The 25,061-nt window shown below is 43.6% G+C and overlaps 1 protein-coding gene across 9 annotated transcripts in view; it reads left to right on the top strand.

Annotated features, from left to right (window-relative positions):
- Positions 1-25,061, top strand: part of PPP2R2B (protein phosphatase 2 regulatory subunit Bbeta) — a 686,949-nt gene that overhangs the window by 618,157 nt on the left and 43,731 nt on the right. For all 9 annotated transcript variants that reach the window (XM_082382725.1, XM_082382729.1, XM_082382726.1 and 6 more), the window contains 2 exons: positions 6,085-6,262; positions 19,498-19,662. In XM_082382725.1, the coding sequence (XP_082238851.1) occupies positions 6,085-6,262; positions 19,498-19,662 (343 nt within the window). The remainder of the gene's footprint in view (positions 1-6,084; positions 6,263-19,497; positions 19,663-25,061) is intronic.

The raw sequence follows: 25,061 nt of genomic DNA, 5'->3' as shown, positions 1-25,061 counted from the left end.
GTGAGCACAGCTGTTGTTTTTCCTCTGTAAAGAGCCCTCACCTCTAGCCTCTCTCCCTGCTGTGCATTTTCACAGGTGTCGTTTAAAGTGGGGGCCTCGGGGGCTTCCAGGATTCTGCTCCTCTTTCATCGTATGTCTCTAAAGGGGGCTTCGTGACCGGCCAACACCTGCTTAGGTGCCGTGGAAGACTGTGACGCATCACCACTGTGGTCACCAAACAAGCCAAATGACAGCGACATTCATTTTGTTAGTAAATGGGTTCTGAGAGGTGACAGATGATCTTATATTTCCCAAGAGGAGAGGCAGGAAAGATAATGAGAAAGACTCGAAGGGAGGAAAACTGAAAGGGAGGTGGGGAGAGACAGAAGGAGGGGAGAGGGAAGAGAAAGAGAGCAAGGAGAAGGGGATTTCTTAACACGGAGGTGGGTCAGTACTGGGCAGCTCCCTGCACCTCCCTGAGTCTTCCTCATCCCCGCAGTTACACCTGTGATGCAGCCCTGACTACCTATCCTACCTCTCCTACCACTTTCCTTCCCCGCTCACTCCTCTCCAGCCACGAAGGATCCTCACTGTTCCTCCTACACTCTAAGCACGTTCCAACCTCAGGGCCTTTGCACTTGCTGTTTCCTCTGCCTGGAATGCTCTTCCCAGAGAGCCACATGGCTGGCGCCCTCCCTCCAGCTCTCTGCTCAAGTGTCATCCCCTGAGGGAGGCCTTCCGTCCTCACCCCACCTCACATAGCATGACGTCCATCCTCCACGGCCTCACCCAGCTCAGGTTTTCTTCATGTCTGATATAGAGGAGGGATCGATTCCATGTTTTGAGTGAATAACAAAATCGCTGAGCGCCCCCCACGCCCAGAAACACACAGAATCACACACTTGCACGCATGCGCTTTGCTCCTTCCCCTCCAAGCTCTGCACACGCCGGTCCCTCTGACTGGAGCACAGCTTCCTCCCCTCCCCGCCCCCAACTTCTGCCTGGTGGGTTCCCACAAACCCTTCACCTCCTGCTTGCTTACTAGTCCTCTCCTTTTTGAGGTTCCCCTTGAGCTCCCCAAGCAGACATGGGGCCCGTTTGGCTGACGCTGTCCTGGGCAGTACACCTGCACTGAGACATCCACGTGCGTACTTGTCTCTCCCGCACACCTGAGGGTGCTTCTCCAAGCCCAGAGGACAGAGCCGCCAAGGACTTAGACTCCAGAGTCGGGAGTGCCGGGCATGAGTATGAGCTGTGTGACTTTATACAGATTACTTAACCTTTCTGGCCTCTGTTTCCTCATCTGTGCAGCAGAGATCATATTATCCACCAAGCTAAATGATAGGGTACTGATGAGGATTCACTGATGAATTGCTTAACATTATGAGCAGTCAGCTGGGTCAGAGGATGGTGAGGGGAGGGTGTGCCATGTGAGGTGGGGTGGGCACAGAGGGCCTCCCTCGGGGGGCGATCATTGAACAGAGCCCTGAGTGATGTGAGGGAGGGAGCCACGGGGTGCTCTGGGCTCCTCTCATCCACTAATACCCCAGCTGAGACACAGCTCTGTAAGCCCCGTGGCAGGTTAGACTCTGAGGCTGCTCTCTTGGGCCCTGGGACATTATTCAGCTGATACTCTAACACGATGCTTATTATCTTGCCAACCAGGCCAGGGTGCTCGTCCTTCAGAATCAGGCTCCGGGTGATGAGCAGAAACTGAATCAAGGTCAGGGAGGAGTACGAGGCACCTGAGGGAAGGACATGAATTCTAGCATCGTGGTCCAGAGCCACCTGTACCCTCCGAGGGCCAAGGGCTGACCCCCATTCTCATTCGCAAGCACAATGCAGCACCAACCTTGTCTCAGGGATGAGTCTAGGCCCACGGCCACTGCCAAGATAGCTCAGAAAAGAGGGTTTGAACTACCATTTAAAGGTCCTGGTTTGAGCCTGGATTTTGTCTGGTTGTGTGGAGAATGACTCAGGCACCTGCTGTCGGGGGCAGAGGAAGGGAAGCTCTGGGATGAGTGGCAGAAACCCAGGCTGTGCTGGCAACCCCAACTGGGTGACCATAGACATGGCATGTCACCTCTCGGGGTCCTGATTTCCTCATCTGCAGAATTTAGGAACTATCCGGGCCAGTTGGTCTCAAAATTTCCTTAACCACAGAAATAGTTATTTAAGCAAGATATTGATTGAGAATCCAAACATATTACCAGGAATGATGAAGAGGGTAAGGCCTAGACACCGTGGCCTCCCACTCTGCCCCAACAAGACACACTTACACACACGACAGCCTTGAAAGAGGCTTTCATGGCCCTTCCAAGATTCAGTGTTCCGTGATTCAATGTCACATCCATATGGCACAGTCCTTCCAAACTGTTAGGCTGAACCACATGAAATTACTGAGCTTTGACAATTTTTCACTTGCAGAAATGGCATTCTCATATTTCAACCTAAGAGTTTCATTTGTAACAGTGGTTACGTGTGCTCACGCAGGAGCCAAATTGTCCAAGTTGAGCCCCTCATCTTCCCCTCTGTGTGACATCGGACAGGACACTTCACCTTTCCTGTAAAATGACAAACAAGGAGTCTTCCTTGTGAGGTCGGCTACTGAGAGGGCTGAAGGGCAGGGGTGCTGTAATGCAGTGACCGCTACTACAGGAAGCCCTCCATGATCTTACAGGGAAAGCCCAAATGGTTGCCTGTAGGCCGAACTCAAGGAACCGTGTCCCACTCTTCTCCCTGCCTGGCCCCAAGAGGAGTAGTAGAAAACACAGTCCCAACAGGGTTTCTTAACTGGTCGCCCTGTCCGGCTTGAACTGCCTTACCTCCCTCTTTCTTCTTGTGAGGGGTGTCACTGGCCAGTGGATAGCCTTGACCTGGGCATGGGAATGGTGTTGGAATATCATGAGTGACATTCATCCCCTGCCTTATCTGGGCAAAGCATTAGCGCTCCCTCCCCAGATACCTACCCGGAGCTTCCCCATTAAGTGCCACATCATGCAATATGTCAGCCTGAATTAGCAGGCAGGCCCATCACATTAAACTGAAGCCCTGGGCTGGCAGTTGCCACTTGGTAATGCCTCTTTATCCTGGCTGTCACGCTCCCTGCCCTGCCACCAGAGCCACGGGAAACCTCTGCGGACAGTGCATGGTAATGAAGGAGGCCCAGGGAAGAGTTGAGGAGAAGCCACAGGAAGTCCTCACAGAGTCCATTCCTTCCACAGCCCTGGGGAGCCTGCTTTGAGCTCTACTACCTTGCTGGGGTGGGCAGAGCTCAAAAGCTCCAGGTGGGGAGTTCCTTTATGACAAACCGCGAGAGCAGGCATGTGTCTCTGAAAGCACACGGAATAGACGCCCTATTCAAATACCATGAACACCTACAACACCAAACTGAGATTTCTAGAGGCAGCTTAACCACAGAATTCTATGGCTACCACTACCATTATTACTACCAATAATCCTATTGATGCCATAAATTCTATGGGCACTGTACTCGTATCCCTTACAGAGCATTTATCACCTCTTACCATGTATGCTATTTGAGTGTGGTGTCATACAGTAGAAAAAGCAGTAGATTTGCAGTCAGATAGACTCTGGGATCAAATTCTGGCTATGCCTCCTATAGCTGGGCAACTCTGGGCCAGTGACTTAGCTTCTCTGAGCCTGAGTTTTCTCTTTGTAATAGTACTTTGTACTACTAGTATCTATTTCACAGAGTTGTTGAAACAATTACTGAGATGGTGTATGAAGAATGTTTGACGCAGAGTCAATGCCCAATAAATATTTGCAGGAGAGTTCCTAAGGGCAAAGGTACTTTTCTTATCCATTACAAAGCCTGAACTCAGACACACCCTCATTTGGCATTCGATAGTATATCACCTTCCTTTTCAAAGTTCTGCTTCATTCATCCTCTAACTTGTTCTCCACTCTACATCAGAAATGATCTCATCAAAACTTTGAACCTGATCATATCAAAATCATTGGAAATCTTTTGATTTCTTCCCATTTCTCTTAGGATGATGGCAAAAATCTTTCTTGGGGCCTGCCTCTTACTTCCCCTGTCACTTCATCTCCCACCATGTTTCTCATCACTCTCTGTCTCAACTACATTGACCCATCAATCTTTCATTCTTGCCTTACCCTCACCACGGGACCTTTGCACACACTCTTTCCGCTGAACGGAGCATTCTTCCTTCCCCTCCTGGCCCAGTAAACCCCTTCTCATACTTTAAGCAACCAATTCATACTTCCTCAGCAAAACTTCTCCAGACCTCCCTGACCAGGTTAAATCCTTCTTAATGCTATTTCCTCTCCTTTTGTACTTACTACAAATAAAATGTACTTACTACATGTTATTATGAGATGATTTTGTACCTACCTCTACCAACTGGACCAGCCATATGAAGGCAGGACCTGTGTCTGGTTTTGCTCACCAGTTGAACCCCCCCAGGACCTTGTACAGAGCTCAAGCTAATGTTGCTGAAAGGGTGGGTGGGAGGTTGAACTGAAGGGCAAATCATCTCAACAGATCCCAACCTTCTTGATAAGTAGGGCACAGTGAGTATTTCAGATAGTATAACCAGAGCCCAGAAGGGGCAGGATAATTGCCCAAGGTCACACAGCCTGTCAGTGAGGGGCGAATCTGTGGTCAGAACTCAGGGCTCCTAGTTCTTGCCATCCCTGGGCTTATACTATAGAAACATTAACCAGAACAGGGTGGAGGGCTCTCAAAGACTTTCCCTCCCATCCCACTGCTGGTTTTCAGAGGACCCCTGGCTCTTCCTACATCCGCATCTCAAGCTCCTCTGCTTTCCAGGATATCCACTGCCACATTTGCATAGAATTCTGTGATTCCTCTGAATTGTTCATTTAACTTAAAAACTACCTCAAAATCCTTCAAGACTGAGCTGGGAGAATTCTGTTTTGTAAAAGGTTATATTGTTGAGGTGACTGCACTCCACAAAATTTAACCTTTGTTTCCGCCTTCTTCCCCTCACTCACTGGGTTGACACAAATCCAGAATTTGAAGTCTTTATCGACCACCTGGTATCAAATCAGGGCTCAGTTGCAAGAGATGACTTCCCTGAAAAAAAAATAGCTTTTGGTGCTTTTATTTTCTCATTTCTGTTAAAGGGCCAGGCCCGTGTTTTGTGTTTGTTGCATTGTGTTTTAGTCTGTCTCCTCTGAGGCGTTAGTTTTCCCACTACTTTCTCAGGAGCCAGTTCACCCAGGTGTAGGCAGAAGTGCCCTTGAATTCAAAGAGGGAGTCAGAACAGAGGTGGGTCTTTGTTCCTATTTGCCAGGAAGAGCTTCTTGTGTGCAAAGCTATATTTAACTGCCTGATTCTCTGACCCATGGGGAAAGTAACATTTACTCACATATTCTTACTCACTCACTTAACAAATATTTACTGATTATCCTTCATATACCAGTAAGATGACCATATAATTTATTGTCCAAATGAGGACAGTTTTGATGTGAAAGTGGACACTGCCTTGTTGGTACTCCAAGACAACAGGTTAAACCAAGGTAAAACAGGATGTCAGTGGGTGCCCTATATATTACTGGCTGAATTTGGGATACTAGAAATTTGGGTGATTATATGCTTTCCCAAAATTCCCTTAAGGATTGAGGATAAAGCCAGGATGGGGTCTAGACCTCCAAAGCCATGAAGGATAAATTTTAATCTCAGTTGAACTAAACATTTCTAAAATTTTCCTACAACTTCCTTTCAAGAATAGATTTCATGGTTAAAAAACAAACAATCTGGAACAACAGCTCTGGAAGCTAATGACCCCACAGTGGATTCTAAGTTCCCCTGAGATGAGGCCACTTTGAGGGCCACTTGAAAAAAATCTTAGAATCTATAAAGGATGAAATTGCCCATCAGGGCTAAGGGATGGTGACATTTTTGAGGAAGGAATAAAACTAAAAGGAACCAAAGGGAATAGGAACAACATGTAATTTATCACTCTCCTTTTCTAGCTCAGAGCTCCTTTGACGTAGTCATGATTTTGTATATGATAATAAAGGACATAAACATGCACACTCTTTTCCTAGTAAAGAGCTTTGGTTCTGAAGTGATTTGTTTCTCTTGCATTCCAGGTGCCTGTCCTGAGACCCATGGACCTGATGGTGGAGGCCACCCCGCGAAGAGTATTTGCCAATGCACACACATATCACATCAACTCCATATCAGTCAACAGCGACTATGAAACCTACATGTCAGCTGATGACCTGAGGATTAACCTATGGAACTTTGAAATAACCAATCAAAGTTTTAGTATCCTTTCTTTGGGGCCAATAACCAGTTGGCTTGAAACAAGAGTATTCAGGTATGAGCAAGCTGGGGGGAAAGTGGAATAGAAAGGGGCAATAACAGTCGAAGACCTAGAACTTGTGGAGAACTGTTCCCTTTTCAATTACTTTGGCATCTGTGATACTCGTTCATCCAAACAAAGTTAGGGAAGTACTGAATTACAAGTAGTGGACCAGGACTGCCTCTGGATTAGAACTCTGAGTCAATTCCTTCATGCAGAGGCATTTATGTGTCATGAATTACGACTAGATTTGACTTTATCAACTATAAGACCAGACCTTAGAGTTCAGGGTAGGGTTCCTTCCTCTTGTTAATGGATTCACAAATGGCCTATATGGACATTATGGACCACAGGTACACAGGAGATGTTTTTCGTTGTATCATAATAATGAAAATAATAATGGCTGCCATTTATTGAATTCCAAGCACTGAACTGGGAATATAATGCATAGAATCTCATTTTGAAAAATGCATATATCATTATTGTCCAGCTTGATGAATTTTCACAGACAGAGCACTCCTGTGTAAGTAGCATAGATCAGAAAACCAAACTTTATTAGCAATGCTTATGTCCCCATCACACTTCTTCAGTCTCTACCTGCTAAGAGTATATTTGATATAACAACCCCATATTGACATTATGGGGTTGTATTATTATCTTCTGTTTAGCTAAAATTTAGAGAAGTCAAGACAATTGCTGAATGAGTATCTGACCCAGTATTCTCACCCTACTATATTGACCCTCTATTTAATATTAAAAACCGGTCATTTATTCAGCACATATCATGTGGTCCATCCCACCACAAACCTGACTCTTCACTTGAATTCCCAACCTCAGTTAATGGTTTCACCATCCAGGTAGCTAAGCAACTGACCTAAGAGTCAATATTGTTCTTTTTTCCCACTCACCAGCCTCCCCACCCCCCAACCCAATATCTGTGAGCCCTGCCTTTGCTTCGTCTAAAATATATTTCAAATCAACTCATCTTTCTCCATCTCCATTCTACCAACCCACACTAGTACAGGCCACTGTTGTCTTACCTATGCGACTGCAATAATCTACTGTCTAGTCTCCATTCTCTCTTGCTCTCCTACACAATATGTGTTCCACATAACAGAGTAGACCTTTCAACATGTAATTCAGATATCATTCCTCCCCAGATTAAAACACGCTGGTAGCTTCCTATTGAACTTAGAATAAGATCCAAGTTTTTAACTCTGGACTGCAAGATTTCACATGATAGTGGCCCTGCATCCCTCTTTGATACCCTATCATACCAGTCTGCCCTGATTCACTCTGCTTCAGCCAACTATCCTCTTTTCTGTTCCTGGATAAACCTTGTTCTTACTTCCATTCTCTGCATGTGCTGTTCCCTCTTTCTGGAATACTCTGCCCCCAGAGTCCACATGGCTAACTATGTGTCATCATATAGACTTCAGTCTCCTGTCACCTCCTCAGAGGCACTTCCTCACACTAACTCCCAAGTAACCCCCAATAACCCTCTATCCCCTTTAACTTCATAACGTGTATCACTATTTGAAATTCGTTTTTTTATTTGTGTATTTTGGGTTTCCCCATATTTGAATGTGAATTTTATGACAGAAGGAACTTTGTATGATCCATTCCTGTATCCCAGTACCTAGAATATTCTGACATACAGAAAGTACCATTTTGATTGGACATGTCAAGTTTGAAATAACTGGTAGGTCACCAAAGTGGAGATATCCAGTGGATAATTAATCATGAAATAGAAGCTGGCAATTTCACCTTAAGTGTATATTAGTTACAGTAAAGCTCTGAATGTTCTGATATACAATAGACTCCATAATGGCTCAAACATATAAAAGATTATTTCTCTTGTAAAGTCCGATATTGATCTCCATCAGCAGGCAGCCTCCTCCAATCAGTGATTCAGAGATTCAGGTTCTTTCCATCTTGTGGTTCCCCAGTGTCACCATGCTTATCTGCATCTGTACAGCAAAAGAGGTAGATTGTGTAGGACCACACATGGGAGACTCTTATGAGCCAGGTTCTAAAGTAGTGTGCATTCCATTGGCTAGAACTCAGTCACATGATCACATCTAACTGCAAGGCAGGCTGGGAAATGTAGTATAGCTGTTGCGAATGAGTAAAAAGACCTGGTTTAGGTACACAGTCACCTGACCTTCACCACAGAAGAGTGCTCAAGGCTTTTCACAGTTCCCCAAGGCTTTTCAGAGAATGCAACTGTAAGCCAGTCGTGGTGATTATGGAGACTGAGAACTGACCATTAAGACCGTGACTGGCATCTTTTGTTGATCATAGAGCAGACGCGACATACTGTCTGAGCCTAGGAGAATCTGCCTACAGATTTTGCCTGAAAGTGCAGCTGCTAACAGAACGAGTGTGGGTGGTGGTTCCCTTTCTCCCTTGACATCTATTCCAAGAGCCAGAAATCTGCTCAGGCTCTGCTGAGCTCCTGCTGTCCCCAGTCTAGGTGACATGCTTTCCAAATTTTGCCTCTAGGCCTTCGAGAGGGAGGGAAGTTTCGTTAGGCATTTTAGGAGACAGATGCCTTGGGGAGAATGCAAAAGGAACATATTAATAGCACAATTGAGGTTATATTCTGCAGATGTGTGACAGCCTGCCAGATGCTGGCATACAAATGAGACCGTGCCATTCACCCTTAAAGCAGCCATATGTAAAATAATCATTGTCATCATGAGAATGATGATAACTGATATCTATACAGTTATTTTCAACCAGACCGCCCTAAGCACTGAGCAGACTGTACAAACTGGGACCCTTTTGCTTATCGTCTCTGAAGTGCAGCCATCTCTGGGGTAGGAAGCGGCCATCTTTCAAAAAAACACCAACTACCAGACAGGCCTCGTTACATCATATGTTGTTTAGCACCATTTCTATAATGCCTCTTATCCGCTAAGGAGGCAGAAGAAACATGGTTCAGTATAGAAAAATGTGGGGTCCCCAAAGCATGGTATGAGCATCCCTGAGGTGGGAGGCAAGGTTCTTCTAAATACTACATGGACATTTTTTGTTTTCATAATTATGTATTTGTGATAATGAATATTATAAACAACTATCGTATCAATCCTATGATATATTACAGATACTGAAAATCCATTTAAATTACAAAGTGCATATATGTAAAGAAAAGTATCAGTAAATATTAAGGCAAGTGGCCTTGCAATATGGTTTTTAAAAAAGCCATAACTTTTAGTGACTAGCATTTGGTGTGACATTGGCATTATGGTTGAGAACAGATTCTTTGGAGTCCAACAAGCTTAAAATTCTCACCCAGCTCTACTACTTGCTGGCTGTGTAAGCTTTAACATGTCTTTTAACTTAGCCAAGCCTCTACTTCATGATCTGTAGAGAGGAGCTCTGAAAAAGAGGATCGTTAGAATTTTTTTAAAAGCTGTTTATACACACACACACACACACACACGTACACATATATATATGTGTATATATGTGCATATGTATATACATATATATATACACATACATATATGCTTAGGGCAGTACCTTGCTAAGTAAATGATCAGTAAACAGTGACCACCACAAAAGGAAACTAGAAAAGTTGAGTGTTAGAAAGGTGGATTCTGTTCTGCTGAATTCATTATCTGGGTCATCTTCTCAATTCTAGACACCTCCTTTGGTTCTGCAGTTTGATGTTCTTTGCAAGATGCTACTCATTATACCCTAGTTACCAGATATCTGCAGGGTCTCTGAGGTCCAGCCCTTGTGTTTAGCACCATATCAGAGGGAGGCATTCCTAGCCTTATGGCACCTGGTCTTGAATCCTCTTCCTTCCATCTGTAGCCAGTCTGTCCCTGTTTTGTGTAACAGGTTCTGGCTTAAAGTGGTCAAACTTTGGCCTTAATGGGTTAACTACATCAGGACAATAATAAATAATTTCTAGATTAGTGATTTTCTAGGGCAAGAGGCAGCCCTAACTTTTCAATAAAAGAAAATTGCTGGAAAAGGATGTTTCTTAATTATGAAAACTATGGTATACCTAGGATCCTTTGAACTCTGTTCTCAGAACTAAGAATGAGTTGACCTGGGCTCCTACCTAGTCCAATATGGGGCCTATTAAATAAATCCACATCGAGTAAAAAGTAAATATACAGTCCTCAATTACTATATACTGAGCACCTAGTTTGTGCCAGGCCCTGCGATAAGCCATGGGGAGATAAGAGTGAAAAGAAACAAATTTTCTGCTTTCAGGATGACATTCACAAAATAATCACACTAATGAGTGTATTATTACAAACTGAAATAAGTCCTGTGAAGAAAGGGCATATGGTTTTGTGAATGCATTTTTAAAAACCTGATGTAGACTAGGGCATAAAAGAAGGCTTTCCTGAGGACTGATTGTTAAGTTGAGATTTGTAAGAGGAAGAGTATGAGCTAACTTGGCAAAGAAGTGCGAAAAGATCAGTCCACCACGTACAAAGGTCCTGTGGCAGGAGGGAGCATGGTATGTTGGAGGAACTCAAGAAGGCCCGAGAGTGAAGTAAAGCATGGTGTGAGCAAGCTAGAAAGATGAGCACAGACACACCTTGCATAAATCCAGTCTCTAGGCATGAGACAGAGGATTTCTCTGGGAGAAAACAACTGGATTCCAGGGGTACTTGATCTCTGACTTGGTCTTTATCAGCCCTCTGCATAGCTTCACTTGTCAACCGAGCTGAGGCCCTTTTGGATTTGATTCCCTATCAGGGTACCGTAACCACAACGCTTGGCTTCTAGCTGTCACTCCTTAGTACCATGGACAGCAGTCTTCCTTTTAATCCAATAGGATTCTGCCGGGCAAGCTTTGAGGGACGCAGTGGGGCTCGTACAAATTTCTCTCCCTTGTTGCTGCTGTGGCTTTCATCCACAACTGTATATATCAATCTTAGCCTGGCATTTAGTGTAATAGGAGAACATTCCTTCCAATGACACGTCCAGCACATTGGCCTGTGTGTGCCATTGCGGCCCCCTCCTTGCCATATTAAATGCAGCCTTTGGTGGGTTGTCTCAGGCCTGTTGCCTTGCTTGTGTGGTTACTGTCCCTCTGTATCTGACACCAGACCTAACGCTTTTGGGGCCTGGGGATTTCTCCTCTCATAGAGCAAGCCCTTTGAGCCTCATGTTATCAGGGGAAAGGGCAAGAATGCAACTCTGCAGACTTCTTTCGGACTTCTTGAACGTCCTTGGGGTGGTATCACTAAGTAGTTGGGAAGGCAGACTCTGGAGTCAGATTCACTGGATTTGAACCCAGCTCCATCTCCTAAAATCTGTGTGACCTTGACAAGTTGCTTAACATTTCTCTGGCCCTCAGTTTCCTCATCAGTTAATGGGGATAATAATACCACCTATCTTAGGAGGTTGTTGTGAGGTTTAAATGAGGTTGTCTTGTAAAGTATTTAGCCAAGTGCCTGCACAAAGAGAAGGCTCTATAAATAGTAGCTTTTATTATTTGAGGCGTATCCCCAGCCCCCTGTTCTTCTTACCTTGTTGCTTGGATCCCATTCTCTCCTAAGAAAACCACAGGCTAAATGAGCCACACTATACAGGCCTGGCATCTTGGCCTATTGACCTACTGTGAGTTTTCTGCATCTTAAAAAAAAAAAACCTTGCCTAAAGAAGGCTGCTAAGTCATAAGAATGAAGTAAAGTAAAACCCAGAAACATTTTTTAATTTAATTTTTTAAACTAATTTTTATTGGAGTACAGTTGATTTACAATGTTGTGTTAGTTTCTGCTGTACAACAAAGTGAATCAGTTATACATATACATATATCCACTCTTTTTTAGACTCCCATATAGGTCATTACAGAGTACTGAGTAGAGTTCCCCGTAGATAACTAATAAGAACCCATAAACATTTATTGAGCACTTACTATGTGCACTGGAGATGCCAAGATGAATAAAACTCCATCCCTGATATCATGGTCCATGTAATCTGGAGGGAATGTGAGTTCAACCAGAGAAGCAAAACCAGTAGAAGAGGGTGTGTGTGTGTGTGGGGGGGAGAGAGTGAGAGAAAGAGAGAGAGAGACAGATTGACATATTACCATGAATTAGCCTTGTAATTGTGTGACTGGCCAAGCAAATCCAAAGTCTGTAAGGCCAGCAGTCAGGCACGGAAAAATCATAAGCAAGCTAGAATACCACAGGCGTAGGCATCAGAGGCTACATCCACAAATGGCCATCAAGAAGGAAGATTTAGAGAGAAGGGAGAGAAACTGTAGTCTCAGCATCCATTTGGAGTCTCTTCCTCAAGGAAGACCTAAGCTTTTGTTTAAATGCCTTCCAACTGATCAATTCAGGCCCACCCAGGATAATCTCCCTTATGATTAAATTAAAGCAACTGGTTAGGGCCTTTAACCATGTCTGCAGAATCCCTCACAGCAACACCTAGATTACTGTTTGACTGAATAACTGGGAAAACTTGTGCATATGTGCAAAGTGGCTGCTTTCTCTCTTTTGTCCTTCAACTCACCTGAGAGACTAAACCTTGTTAACCTACCACAACCAGAAACATTTTAGAAATGTTTAGCCTAACCAAGTTAACATATCACAAAGCTACCAAAGTGAGTATGTGGACAGAGGGAGACAGACGTGTAACCATACTAAGGAAGATGAGACTAACAGTTTTGGGGAGCCTCTATGAAGTAGCAGGTATATTACATCATCTCCTGTAGTTTTCTTCCTCTCTTTGTTGATAAATTAACAAGTTCAAAGGCATTTGAGATTAGGTAACTGGTCACAGGATTGGGAATTAAAATCTAGATCTGTCTCACTCTATACTCCAGTAAGATGTACTCTATCACACTATCTTAAATTACTCAAATAATAATAATACACGTTAAGTGTATTCATAGAGGTGCCTTCAAGGTGCTGTGGATACACAGGTAGAAAGAATCATGAAAGAAGGGCTAGAACACTTCATACAGAAAGTAACACTTGGGTTGGCCTTTGAAGGAAATATTGAGTATTTTCTAATGGAGAAATGTCAAGCTTTGTGTCACATGAATAGGAAAGAGGCTGTGGTTATGGGACTTTCACATACCACCCCCCCCAACCCTGTCATAAAGGACGTCTTATCCCAGTGTCTTTTGAGCTCAACACATACATAAAAGCAGTACCTAATAGGGCACCATGTGTCTCTTTGTCAATCCTCTCATATTGAGTCTAGCGATTGGCAAAACCCTTTATGAATATTTGCACACTGGCTTTTTTTAAGCTCTTAAGAGAGGAATATCCCTTGGAGTCCTCTTTGCAGATTTCCAGTGTGTTATCATCAAGCAACATGTCCATTCAGCTGACAAGATCTGGATGCTTTGTAAGCACTACTTTATATCCAAAGATTAAATTGAGACTTTGGAAAGGAAATAAAGACTTCAAAGAAACTCATGTCCCCTAAAATGGAATCCAACTCTAATATGCTCAGTTTTCAAGGCCATGATAAGGCTATTCTCCACCTTGGCAGACTTTAAGAACTATCTGAAAAGCTTCAACTGCTTTTGCACATGGGTATCTTACCCAGGTAAACTTAGATTCCACTCTCCAGCTCTCCCTGCAGACAGGCCTCCTGCTGGACTCTGCTGTCATTGGTTGGCTTAGATAAAAAGAAAGGGGAAAAAAAAAAAACCTTGTCAGTATCAGCAAAATTAGCAGTGATAAAGACAGAAGCATATGAGGACACCTTCAAAAGCCCACAAACCTAATGCATATAAAATCTATCTTTGGAAAAATACATGGTTTCTTTGAAAGTTGGGATTATTCAGTCCACTGTAAAGCCCTTTAATAAATAGCTTTTTCTCCATTATCTTATTTGATCATCAAAATTTCTCAGAGACTGACAGAGTTAATGGAATGATACCCATCCAAAGGCAAAGAAACTGAAACCCAGAGAGATAAAATGACTTTCCCATGTTCTCCGAGCAAAAGAGAGTTGGAATCAAAACTGAATCCCCATCTTTTGACCCCATTTTGTTACAGTATTTATTACAGTATTATCTTCAGTTTTACCCAGAGGTGAGGTTCCTGGTCTCTCAACTCTCTCAGAGATGGTTCTAAGCCAAGGAAACTACTTTTTTTTAACTGTTTGTTTTCTTGGTTTAATAATATGTATTCATTATAGAGACTATAAAATGACCTATAATCTCACCACCTAATTTTGTGTATATACAACGAATTTACATCGCAATTTTAACTTAATGCTAGCTAACTCAACAATAAGGGCTCAGAAAAATAAGTTAATAAGGAAATAAAAGAAAAGGGAAAATTTTTTTATTCCTTGATTTATTCAGGAAGCTTCCTCCTGTTCAGTCTGGGGCCACACACACACACACACACACGTGTGCACATACACACCCCACCCACTCACACATATGCACTTTCTTTCTCACTTCCCTGCTTTGTCTGTTTAGCAGTTATTACTACCTAATATACTATATATTCTATTTATTTATCTTGTTTAGTGACCATGTTCCCTACTAGAATATAGTCTCCACAGATCAGGGGGATTTTTAGTCTGCTTTGGTCACTGCTATATCCCCTGTACCTAGAAAAACCCTGGTAGATTCTTTGTGAATGTTTATGAAATACATGAAGGAACAAATGAATGAGTGGACCCAAGCTAGGGTTACTGAAGGATAACTTAATGCCAGCCTTAGAATCTAATCCCCCTGTAAGATATAACTATGTTTCCTTCCATTCTGTTCTCTCTCTCTCTCTCATTCTTTTTACATGGCTATGATTAAACTGTATATATTTTGTATCTAACTTACCTCACCTAAAATTATACATGTATATAATAAGCATAGAAAATATCTTGTCTTTTTCCATCTTAAAATACTACAACTTCATTAAAAGAAAATGTGGACATGAAAACTCATAATTGAAGAGAAAAAAAATTCATAGACCCACCCCATTGGAATTATCACTAACATTTGGTACTTTTGCCTTTTAGGTCATCAGTTTCAGAGTGTAAGTTTTAAATGACATTATGATCACACTATAGATAGAATTTTTCATACAAGTTTTTTAACAGACTTGGCATTTCATTGCATAAACGATTAAATGAGATTGATCAGAATTTACTGAATCGTTTCCCTATTTCTGTATATTTAGGCTGTTGTCAATTTTTTTCTTTTATAATATCACAATAGACATTTTTTTATAAAAAGCTTTTCCAAATTTGGGTTTAAGGAAATGACTTTTGAATGGTCCCTATGCTACCCTTTAGCATCCTGCCATAATCCCCTTCATTCCCTCACCCCACTGTTGATGTAATTTATGGCTCTGGCTTCTTATTTGTTTGAAGCTCATCCCTTAAGGGGTGACCTCCCAGTGTCTTCAATTATTATTTTAAATGATGCCTTAGGCTATTGCCTGGCACAGCAGTGCCCTCACCTTCCCGCCTTCGGCCTTCCAAACATGGAGCTCAGCTGCCAAACTGGCTGTGCCCCCTCCCGTCTTCAGCACTGCTTCCAAAGTCCCAGCAGAGAGGCAGATTAACCCCTTTTGTTAGCAGAGGTAATTTGCCTGGGCTCCGCATTAATAAGGAATGCCATAAGCGGTTGGGGTCAGAATGAACAGATCTGTCAAGCCCCAGGGTTAATTTAATAGCAATCTGTTGGCTGTCTGCCTTTTATATTAGCCGTGAATCCAGTGCTCTGTTTTGCTTTTGCCGTTTAGTTCGTTGGGACAACAGGGAAATAATTTGGATAGAGAGCTCTAAAAGATAAGAGAGAGAAAATTGACTGTCAACATGCATCATTCCATTTCCAAGATAATACAGGGAGCCCCGCACTGCTCCTCTCCTTTCTCCTTCCCTCCCAACATGAAGGGCACAACCACGTATGCTGGAGGCGTGTATCTCCCTTTAGAACAGTGTAAGGGAAAAGGCTGGGTTTCTAGGTGATGCAGGTGTGAAATATGCTCTCTTGTCATCCCCATAAGCCATTGAATTTTTGGAAACTAGACTCCTTCTCCCAAATGTTTTTAGAACTCAGAAAATCCTCCGCAGTTAACAATTCAAGAAATCCCTTCTCACGTTTCTGTCTCAACTTACGGTTCCAAAAAAAAAAAAAGAAATTCATCACATCAGAGAACACAAAAATCCTAGGTCCGATGCTGTGTCCAAATTCTGGTTCTGAAAAATGTAGCCCCCAGAGTGGTCGGTGAATTGAGAGAGCACAGGTTCAAAGCAGAATCCCTGTTGGATTAGCCAGGGGAGTTTCAAGAGAGCCAGAATTACATCACTTGGAAAGGCTGGCTCTGTGAGGGCCATTCATCAGGGGAGGAGAGTGGAGTGTGGTCAAGAACCCAGGCTCTAGAGTCGGACAAACTTGGGTTCAAATCCCAGCTCCACCCTCTATGGTCATATGACCTTGAGTAACTTAACATCAGTCACTATTTCCTCTGCCGGAAAATAGGCCTATTAATAATATTAACATCATAAGGGTGAGATGAAGGTCAGATGAGACAATGCATGGCACGTGATAAACATTAACTACTGCTTATTATTATCTTCCTTGTTTTCCTTATCATCACAGTTACAAAAAAGAGGATTGGAGTCATGCTTTCTCCCCTGAACCCCATAGAGTCAGACCCAGACAAGCCCTCTAGTCAAATGGGAGATGCTTGGGGATGAGGGATGGTGGGCAGGCTTAGAGGTCCAGGATGGATGGGAGGGAAGGAAGGAGGAAGGGTCCAGAGGCAGCAGCCCTAAGCAGACTCAGTTCTGATGCAGTTCTTGATGGTGGAGGTTGTTCCTGGTTTCATATGTATGTTTAAGCCCTTCATTTTCACACATTCTAACTTTTGGGCTTTATTTTTAGGTGAGAAAAAAATAACCGTAGATGTGGCACCTCCCCCTACCACACAGCCAAGATCCCTTCCAGTTAAGCTTGTTTTTAGAGCTATCCTGGTAGAGGTTGAGAAAGCTGACACCAGATTTTCTTGCCCTATTTTGGGAAAAGAGAAACATGCTCACTGGCACAGTAGAGTATGGAGGCTCTTTCTGGAGGGGGATACAATCTGACAGCAGCTGAACACTACCCTCTGCTTAACCCCACCCTGTATCGTGACCGCAAAGCCCAGGGCATGGGTCAGGGGACTGGGGAGGACATCAGAGCTGCAGCTTGGGGCCTCCTTCTGGGGGGCACTGGCTCCTGCTCCCCAGCAAGTGATACTAACTTAAGTAATATTTATAACTCTGGTAGCAGTTGAGTTGAAAGGTAGTGTTTTCACTACCTTTAGTGAAAAGGTAGTGGATCAAGGGAACCCACATGCTCTGGAGACCCAAGAAATATTTGCATCTGGATTCGTGAGGGAAATTGTAGTAAAATGAAATGTTAGTTGTCTCAAGCTAATTTTAGGAAAAAAACCCAACAGGATTTATACGAGGTAATTGAAAGGGAAAGAGGGACAACCAAACATAAAGCCATTATTGCACCAGATGACGTGCCAGAGCATGGGTGATGTTTGATAATAGATGACTACTTTGTTAGTGCTAATGTGACTAAAAATATCAGTATAATTACTCGTACCTCATCTAAACTCTAAGGAGGAGATCATGCTACCAACTACACGAAAAGCATAGGAGACTTTTATCCATCCCAGTCTAATAGCAGCATCTGTATCAAGTTACTGCTTGTTGATTCAATGCAGTGTTTTCCAAAATGTGGTATATAAGCTCCTGGCACAGACATAAATATGTTCATTTTAATGGTTAAAAGCATTTATCTTAGGTACGGTATATTATTTAAAATGTAACTAGCTCATTAAATCCATGATTTTATGAATATTGGATTACAACTTAGGCAAGGCTAAGTAAAGAAAAAAGTGAGTCGATTTAAGTTGATGTGGAGAAAAAAATGTTAAGTTAAAAAATGCTACCTAGTGATATACAGGTGGGGCGAAATCACAAATGTGACTCAAAAGTGAGAATCATTTTGGTTCACAGCATCCACATCACAAGACCTGTTCCTTTGCAGGAAGTTGCTGGGTCCTTGGACAGCACTTCAGCCCCAGCGAGGTACCACCGTACCTGCACCCAGGTCCCCCGAGCTCTCAGTAGAGGTGGGAAGGGATCATCCCAAACTCACTCCCACCGAAGACGTTTGTTTCCACTGGGTCATTGTCATAGATGAAAGGCCAAATGTTTCATTTCAATACACAAGGATGTGGTCTTTAAAAATAGAGGTATAATAATTCTTGATCAGAAAGGAAAATACTGAGAAGGAAAAAACCCGATGATAAAACTAACGGTATATTCCATTGGAGGCTAAAACTGTCATGCCGTACAATTGGATGGCTTCTTTTTAATGCTTAAACTCCCACATAAGCTCTAAAGCGAATCACAGCTTACAGAGACTTGAGGTCCTGTATATCCTCAATAAGAGAAATTTTGTGTAATTACTAAAGAGTACAAATCTTGCACCTGGGATAAAATTCTAGTACTGCCACTCTTCAGCCATGTGACTTGGGGCAAGTTACTTACATACGCTGAGACTCTTGTTTCCCCCCTTGAAATAATGGGGGTAAGAAAGTGCTGATTATAGAGCTGTTATAAGGATTAAATGGAAGAAAGTACATGATATGCTTTGCACAGTGACTGACCTATAGTCAGTGCTCAATAAGTGGTAGCTGCTATTATTATTATTATCAACATATTATTTAAAAACATATTATTTAAAAACATCTAAGGGATTTCATGGAAGAGGATTTGCAGTCTGTCCTAGATATCATGTATCAGCCCAGGAGTTTAGATGAAGATTCAAATATATTGGATTATTTAGTTGGAATATATTGGATTATTTAGTTGGAATGGGGCTGGTTTCTTAACCACTGTTGTAAAATGAGAAATGAAAGCCTTTGCAGCTTGATACATTTTAGCATGATTGCATGAGCAGGTAACTTTGATGTGACGGGACATCTACACGTTATGAGGGATGAAATCCTGATAAGGAGCCAGGGAGACCTGAGTTCTAGTGCTGCCTATGGCCACTGAGTAACCCTGGGCCTCATCTGCCCGGGACCACTAATACCTGCCTATTTGCTCACAGAGTTATGATGAGGATCCCCCGTGTGTGCTCACTGCTAACATGGTACAGTAAAATAAGGCGGTGATGCTACAGTCACCCCCAAGTCTCCCCCTTCTCCTGGTCCCCTCCTTGACTCGTCTGTGCCAGATATCGTCGACATCAAGCCGGCCAACATGGAGGAGCTCACAGAGGTGATCACAGCGGCTGAGTTCCACCCCCATCACTGCAACACCTTCGTGTACAGCAGCAGCAAAGGGACAATCCGGCTGTGTGACATGCGGGCGTCGGCCCTGTGTGACAGGCACACCAAATGTGAGTAGCCAGCAGCCCAGGGCTTGTGGCAGGGATGGGCCACTGGCCCCTGACATGTGGGAGGAGAAGGGGGAGGGCCTGGAGGGGTTTGATCTCCTTTCCCACCTCAGACACACTGGGAGTAAAGAAACTACACGTGTTGGCCTGACCCGGGAGTCAGTTCCATGTTTGGTATTTTGATAAAGAGGAAACCTCACGTCCAATCCCACAAACATTGGCTTCCAGCTGTGGAATACAGAGATGAACAAGACATGAGCCCTGTCACGTAACATTATGACATGATCTGAATTATGTTTTAAGATTCCTTTTGCTGCCCTGGGGAGAATGAACCTGCAGAGTAGAAGTGGGGGACCAGTTAGGGGATGGTTGCGATATCCAGGCAGGAGATGCAGGTGACCTGGACAAGGGCAGGGTGTGGAAATGGAGAGGAGCGGACGGGTTCTGGACAGATCTTGGCAGTAGAGTTAACTGGACTTGCTGGACAGTGTGGGAGGCTGCGAATATACAGGAATCAAGAATAGCAGCTGGGGGCACTAAGTTAGCACTGTATCGTGTATTTGGAAGTTCTTAAGAGAAGAGGTCTTAAAAGTTCTCATCATAAAAAAAAAAATTGCAACTATGCATGGTGATGGGTGTTAACTAAACTCATTGTGGTGATTATTTTGCAATATATACATGTATCAAATCATTATGCTGTTCACCTAAAACTAATATAATGTTATATGTCAATTATACCTCAACTTTAAAAAAAAAAATAGCAGCTGGGGGAAAGGGTTAGTGGCTTCTTGGAGAGAGTGAGGCTTTGGGAACCAGCACCCTAGAAGGCCCAGTGATCCTAGTGGGCACCAGGGCAGGGCTTCAGAGAGAAGGGATGGGATAAAGTCCACCAGGCTCACAGACCCTGGGATCACGCTGGAGTTTTCAGGGCGTTCACTGAGCAAAGCAGCTCCGAACTAGTCGGGGCTGAGTGCTTGGGGGCCAAAGGCTAAGACCGATGTAAGCGGGTGAAGCAAGGGTCAGCTGTGGTAGCCAGAATGGGCCTGGAGCTAGCAGGGAGGTTTTCTAGAAAACAAAACTCCCCAGAGTGAAGGTGCCTAGAGGGCAGTGGTCACCCATGTCCAGTGTCAGACTAAATACCGTGCAGCTGCCAGGATGTTCAGGAGCCGTGAGAGCTGTTTGTCTGGCCGGCATCTTCTGCTGGGTGCCACTCTGCCGCTGCAGCCTGGACAGCCGGGAGTGAAGACCTTTCTCTCCCACAGCCCCAGCTTTCCCTTTTAATTCCTATGGGGCCTGAGCGATGTGATGACTCTCTGTGTAGGTGTATGGCTAGGAGAGGTGTGAATATCTGGGTCATTTTGATCATTTCTGTTTGCTCATTCGCTGTGAGGAGTATTGCACAGGGGAGCTGGTACGTCTAGTGTGGTGGGATGTAGACTGTGTGGATTCCAGAGACATACAGACCCAGGTCAGAGGCAGGCTTCACCCCTTATTAGCCGTCTGACTTTGTCCAACTTTCCTTTACCTTTCTGAGCCTCAGTTTTATCATACGTAAAATGGGTAAGATAATAACATCCACCTCATGGGTGTGTCACGGAGATTAGATAACTATTAAGAATTGTTAATGAGATGTTTCATACTAAGGGTGTTTTATGCTTCCAGAAGATTTCAATTCAGATGATCCACAATTTCCAGTACTCAATCGCCATTGTGTAGCTAGTAGCTACCTTATTGGACAGTGCTGATTTAAGATTTCCTTCATTGCAGAAGGTTCTCTTGAAGAGTACTGATCTATACTATTGGCTCCTTGAGGGTGTGGACTTACTTTGTTTTGTTCACTGCTGTTTCCCTAGCACCTGAAACAGTACCCAGCCCGTGATAGATGCTTTATTGATATTTGCTGGTGTCTGTGCTGGTATTGATCTTTGAGCAGTACTTCCTTATAAGCCAAAAAGGGGGAAATGTTCAAGGCAGAAGGATCAGCATGTGCAAAGGTGCTGAGGCATGAACGATCATAACACTTTTGGAACTGCAGGGTGACTGATATGACTGGCATATAGGGAATGACTTGGAGAGGGAAGAGTTGAAGTTCAGGAGGAAGGCAGGAGACTGGTCATAATGACCATGATAATGTACTTGAATTTTCTCTCAAAGTCAGTCAGAACAGCCACTAGAGTAACCAGGGGACTGATTGGAATTATTTTTTGGAGAAGTTACTTAGACTGAAGGCAGAAGGATGGAGGTTGGGTTCTGTCTGGGAGAACGAAGAGTCAAGGAAAGAGGTTAGGAAGATTCTATAACGTATGCAAGCGTTTCTTAATGACGCACTATTGAATTGGGGGCTCACAATCCTTTCTTTGGGGGAGGCAGCTGTCCTATGCATTGTAGGATGTTTAGCAGCACCCCCAGCCTCTACACACTAGATGCAGGCAGCAAAGGCCAGTTATGACAACCAAAAATGTCTCCAGACATTCTGATGTATCCTGGGGTGAAAATTGCGCCCAGCTGAGAATCACAGATGTAGACTAAAATTCATGGGCAATCCTTCAGCGTGATCTTCTTGTATCTATGATGTATCCATTACTATTAAGCACTCTGAGGGGTACAGTGGAAAGGGTAAGACATCTCCTAACACTCAAGGAATTTCAAGTTTGGCTGGTGAGGCAAGATGTACCCAGGACACCCAAATGAGTGGTAGAGACGATTAGGAGTTGGGATATTTGGGGAAGGGGGGAGGGAGGGACATTGGAGGCAGACCCCACAGGGGAGGAAGAGGCTGAGTGGTAGTGTTGAAGCACAAGTAGGATTTGGTTAGGTAGGAAATAGAGAGAAGGGTGTTTGGGGTTGTACACACAAGAATGGGCAAAAGCCTGAAGTTAGGAAATGACATGAAACCTTTAAAGAGCCTTAGCAAGAAGTGTTGGGCTTGGGTAAAAGGGGAATATGGAGGAAAAGAGGTCAAATAGGGATGATGGTTTATATTAAGTCAGTCATTGAAGGTCAGAGTCAGAAGTTATGCCTTCATCCATTCATTCATTCATTCATTGAATACCTGCTTTATACTCAGAGTCTGGCTCCTATGGTAGCCCGTCCTTCTTAAACTTTTCCACCAAGTACAGCACCCCCGGGCCCAGGCTGTGAGCCTGCCTGCTGTGCAGGAAGGGCACCAAAAGGCAGTCCAGCCTCTCTGATGTGCTCTGGGTGGCCCGGCCTCTCAGCAAAGGCAAAACTGCACGTGCCTGCCAGAGGCCTGAGGCTCCAGGGGAGGTGCTGACCACAGTGGATTTTCTTTGAAGTCTTATTTTGTCATCTTAAAATTTCACATGGATTTTGTATTTTATTCCCATAAAATGACTACTTTCCATTTAATTTAAAGATTACATTTCTACCCATCCCCAAATTTCAAGGAAAATTGACATTTCCAAAAGATGCAGCATTTATCTACGGCTTCCTATACCACCTGGCGCACCCCCATATCGTCCTCCTTCCTGACCTCCAAGGATGCATACATGTGCCCCAGTTTGAGAAGCACAGCTCCCAGTATGTGGAGAGCAATTGGAGATCATTTGGCTGGAGAACAGAGCTATAGAATTTATGTTTTATGGAAGATTAACACAGTGGTGATGGGAAGAAACATAGGAGAATTAGAAGGTTTTGCTTTAGTCTCAATACAATAGAAATTCATAACCTAGACAAGAATGGTAACACAGGGAATTCTACTCAGTACTCTGTAATGGCCTATGTGGGAAAAGAATCTTAAAAAGAGTGGATACATGTATATGTATAACAGACTCACTTTGCTGAACACCTGAAACTAACACAACATTGTAAATCAACTATACCCCAATAAAAATTAAAAAAAAAAAAAAGATGGTAGCTATGGAAATTGAAAGAAAGGAAAGGGAAAAAGAAACATTTTTCTTTCAAAATAACTGTGGGGATGTAAAGCAATATTAGAGATTGGTGTCCATCACATGTGGATATTGTTCAATATCCTTCGCCTCTAGACTGTAAACTCTCTGAGGACAAGAACTGAATCTGTTTTGCTCACATTGTATCACAAAGGACTGACACACAAACAGGTGCTCAGTAAATATTGATTCAATAAATAAATTTATGCCTGAGAGTTGACATAAATGGCATGTGAATTGTGGACTAATAAGAAGCCATACTGAAGGAGAGTGAACGGTTGAGGACCAGTCTGGGACATGCTGTGTGGGAGGTGACATAAGCTGTCTGACCAGGCTTGAAGGGCCACCAACCCAAAGTGGATGCCAGAGACGGCACGAGAAGCCCGGTGTGTTCACAGCCCAAAGTGGCAGACACCAGCCTGGGCTCTGGGGTCAGACAGACCCACAGGAGGGCTGGATAGTGAGGAGGAAGCTGATTGGGAGGCTTGGTGAACTCTGAACTCAAGATGGAAAAAGGATAAGGCCTTAGGCATTTCTAGAACTAGAATTGTTTAGAGAAGAAGCTTTGGAATCAGAACTCAGCTCTGTCGCTCAGCAGCTGTGTGACCCCCAATCAAGTTTTGAATCCCTCTGAATCCCAAGTTCCTCCTTTGAACATAGAAATAATATAACAAAGACCGTCTCAGGGCTGTTGTTCCCAAGGAGTAACTGTCCGCAAGTGTATAAGAGTCTAACCCTCTGCCAGGCACACAGGAGACAGTGAACGGCAGCAGCAGTTACCACAGTTATGCCTCCTGAGTACCCCCCGGATCCAGACCTGCAGCTCTAAGAGGCCTGAACCTCCAACCTTTATTCCATGTCCACAAGCCCCACTAGTCATTTATTTAATTAGTACTTGTTGAGCACACACTATATGTCAGGTACTGTACCAGACTCTGGGGACACAATGGTGAGCAAAACCAGATCCGCTTTCTTCCCTCTTAGAGCTCAAGGTCTATACTAGTGAGGGTCTGCAGAGGAACAGAACCAATAGGAGATATATATATATCATATATATACACATATGCATATATATACACACACACACATATACACGTGTGTATGTATATATAAATGTGAAAGATTTGTTATAAGTATTCATAACAATTATGGTCGTGCAATCATGGAGGCTGACACGTCCCAGGACCTTCAGTGGGGCTTCAGGAGAGCCGATGAGGTAGTTTTAGTCCAAAGGCCAGCAGACTCTTGACCCAGGAAGAGCTGATGGTCCAGTTCAAGTGCGAAGGCAGGAAAAAAATGATGTCCCAGCTCGAAGGAGTCAGGCAGGAGAATTCCCTCTTGTTGGGAGGAGGGTCAGCCTTTTGTTCTATTCGGGCCTTCAACTGATTAGATAAGGCCCACCCACATTAGGGAGGACAATCTGCTTTACTCAGTCTGTTAATTTAAATGTTAAATTCATTCAAAAATACCCTCCTAAACCCCCAGGATAAT

This window comes from Balaenoptera borealis (assembly GCF_965194805.1).
Source record: "Balaenoptera borealis genome assembly, chromosome: 2".
In the NCBI taxonomy this organism is placed as follows: Eukaryota; Metazoa; Chordata; class Mammalia; order Artiodactyla; family Balaenopteridae; genus Balaenoptera; species Balaenoptera borealis.
This window is presented reverse-complemented; position numbering and strand designations above follow the sequence as displayed.